This window comes from Geospiza fortis, unplaced genomic scaffold (assembly GCF_000277835.1).
Source record: "Geospiza fortis unplaced genomic scaffold, GeoFor_1.0 scaffold569, whole genome shotgun sequence".
NCBI classification, from domain to species: Eukaryota; Metazoa; Chordata; class Aves; order Passeriformes; family Thraupidae; genus Geospiza; species Geospiza fortis.
Window position 1 is genome coordinate 248,767 of NW_005054621.1, and position 1,812 is coordinate 250,578.

At 54.9% G+C, this 1,812-nt stretch overlaps 1 protein-coding gene across 1 annotated transcript in view; it reads left to right on the plus strand.

The window, feature by feature from the left end:
* Positions 1-1,712, plus strand: part of EEF2 (eukaryotic translation elongation factor 2) — an 8,411-nt gene extending 6,699 nt beyond the window's left edge. The window contains exons 13-14 of the mRNA XM_005430369.2: positions 213-345; positions 1,070-1,712. Of these exons, the coding sequence (XP_005430426.2) occupies positions 213-345; positions 1,070-1,263 (327 nt within the window). The 3' untranslated portion in view covers positions 1,264-1,712. The remainder of the gene's footprint in view (positions 1-212; positions 346-1,069) is intronic.
* The last annotated feature ends 100 nt before the right edge of the window (positions 1,713-1,812 follow it).

Genomic DNA, 1,812 nt, shown 5'->3' on the forward strand with positions numbered 1-1,812 from the left:
CCAATCCCTTCTGGAATGCCAGGACTGACAGGCAGTGCGGAGGGGTCAGAGAGGGGAGGCAGAGGTGACTGACACACCTGGGAGGGAATCTTCAGGGGAGGGACCCGGGTTCTGAGGTAAACCCTGAAATCACAACACAACACAGCCCCTGCCAGCCCTCAGGAAGGGGGGACAGCAGCTGGGTGCAGTCCTGACTCTGGTCTCTCCTGCAGTGCCCAGAGCAGGTGGTGGGAGGCATCTACGGGGTGCTGAACAGGAAACGTGGCCACGTGTTCGAGGAGACCCAGGTGGCCGGGACCCCCATGTTCGTGGTCAAGGCCTACCTGCCTGTCAACGAGTCCTTCGGTGAGTCCTGGGGCCGTCCTGGGAGGGAGAGCCCTGGGAAGGGCCTCAGGAGATCCTTGAGTTGAGCTGTTCCCCAGCACTGAACCGTGTCCCCAAGTGCCACATCCACACGGATGGGGACTCCAGCACTGCCCTGGGCAGCCGTGCCAGGGCTTGACCATCCTTCTGGGGAAACACTTCTCCTAGAAATCTCCAGCTCTCCCCTGGTACAGCTTAGGGGTGTTTCCTCTCAACCTGTCACTTGTTGCCTGGGAGAAGAGACCAAGGTTGCAGAACATTTTGGGTTGGAAGGGACATTTGAAGGTCCTTCAGTGCCACCCCTGCCATGGCAGGGACACCCTCCACTATCCCTGGCCTTGGACGTTTCCAGGGATCCAGGGGCAGCCACAGCTGCTTTGGGAATTCATCCCAGCCCTTCCCAGCCAGCAATTCCTTCCCAATATCTCATCTCTCCCTGCCTGCTGGCAGTGGGAATCCATTCACCCTGTCCTGTCCTTCCATATGTTAGCCCAAAGTCCCTCTCCAGTTTTAGGCATTGGAAGGATCTCTTAAGTTCTTCCTGGAGCCTTCTTTCCATTGCCACCTCACATTGGTTGGGATCTCAGGAGGCTTTTGAGCGCCGCTCTGGGTTCCTCCATGGAAAGGAGGAAAGGTCTGTCAATGGAAGCAACACTGAACTACGACCACTCCTGTCCTTCCTCACCTTTTCTCTTGTCCCTCACAGGTTTCACAGCAGATCTGAGGTCCAACACGGGTGGCCAGGCCTTCCCCCAGTGCGTCTTTGACCACTGGCAGATCCTGCCCGGGGACCCCTTTGACAGTGCCACCCGGCCAGCCCAGGTGGTGGCCGAGACCCGCAAGCGCAAAGGGCTCAAGGAAGGAATCCCTGCCCTCGACAACTTCCTGGACAAACTCTAACGACACTCATGGAACTCTGGGAGAGCAGGAAAAATTGAATTAATTAGCGTTATCACCCATGCCGCCAGGGGCTAGACGCCTGTGACCACCATCTTGTTAATTAAATGGGTTTCATAGCGATTTTGAGAACTTCAAATGAGGAAAACAAACAAAAAGAAAAAAAAAAAGCCTTATAGGTTTCTGTGTTGCACATGACTCATCTTTGCCATTGTAACTAAAACATTTCCACTAGATCTGCCCAATTCTGTATTTATTTGACTCAAAAAAAAAAAATACTGCTGCAGAAGGGCCTGGAAGGGAGTGGGGCGTGCTTAAAGAGGACAAGGAAAACGGGGGGAAAGAGAGAGCGGGTGAGGATGCCTTGTCTGCAGCGTGACTGTCCGTCGTGCCCATCGCCGCCTGTATTAGTGCCACTGGAATTAATAAAATTGGATAAATGGTGACGAAAAGTGAATTTTTGGGGTGTTTTTAAGGGGCAGGATGGCGCCCTCTGGTGGGGATGGAGGAGTAGTGCCGCCCTTGGCCCCGCCCATCCGCTAGCGGCGGGGC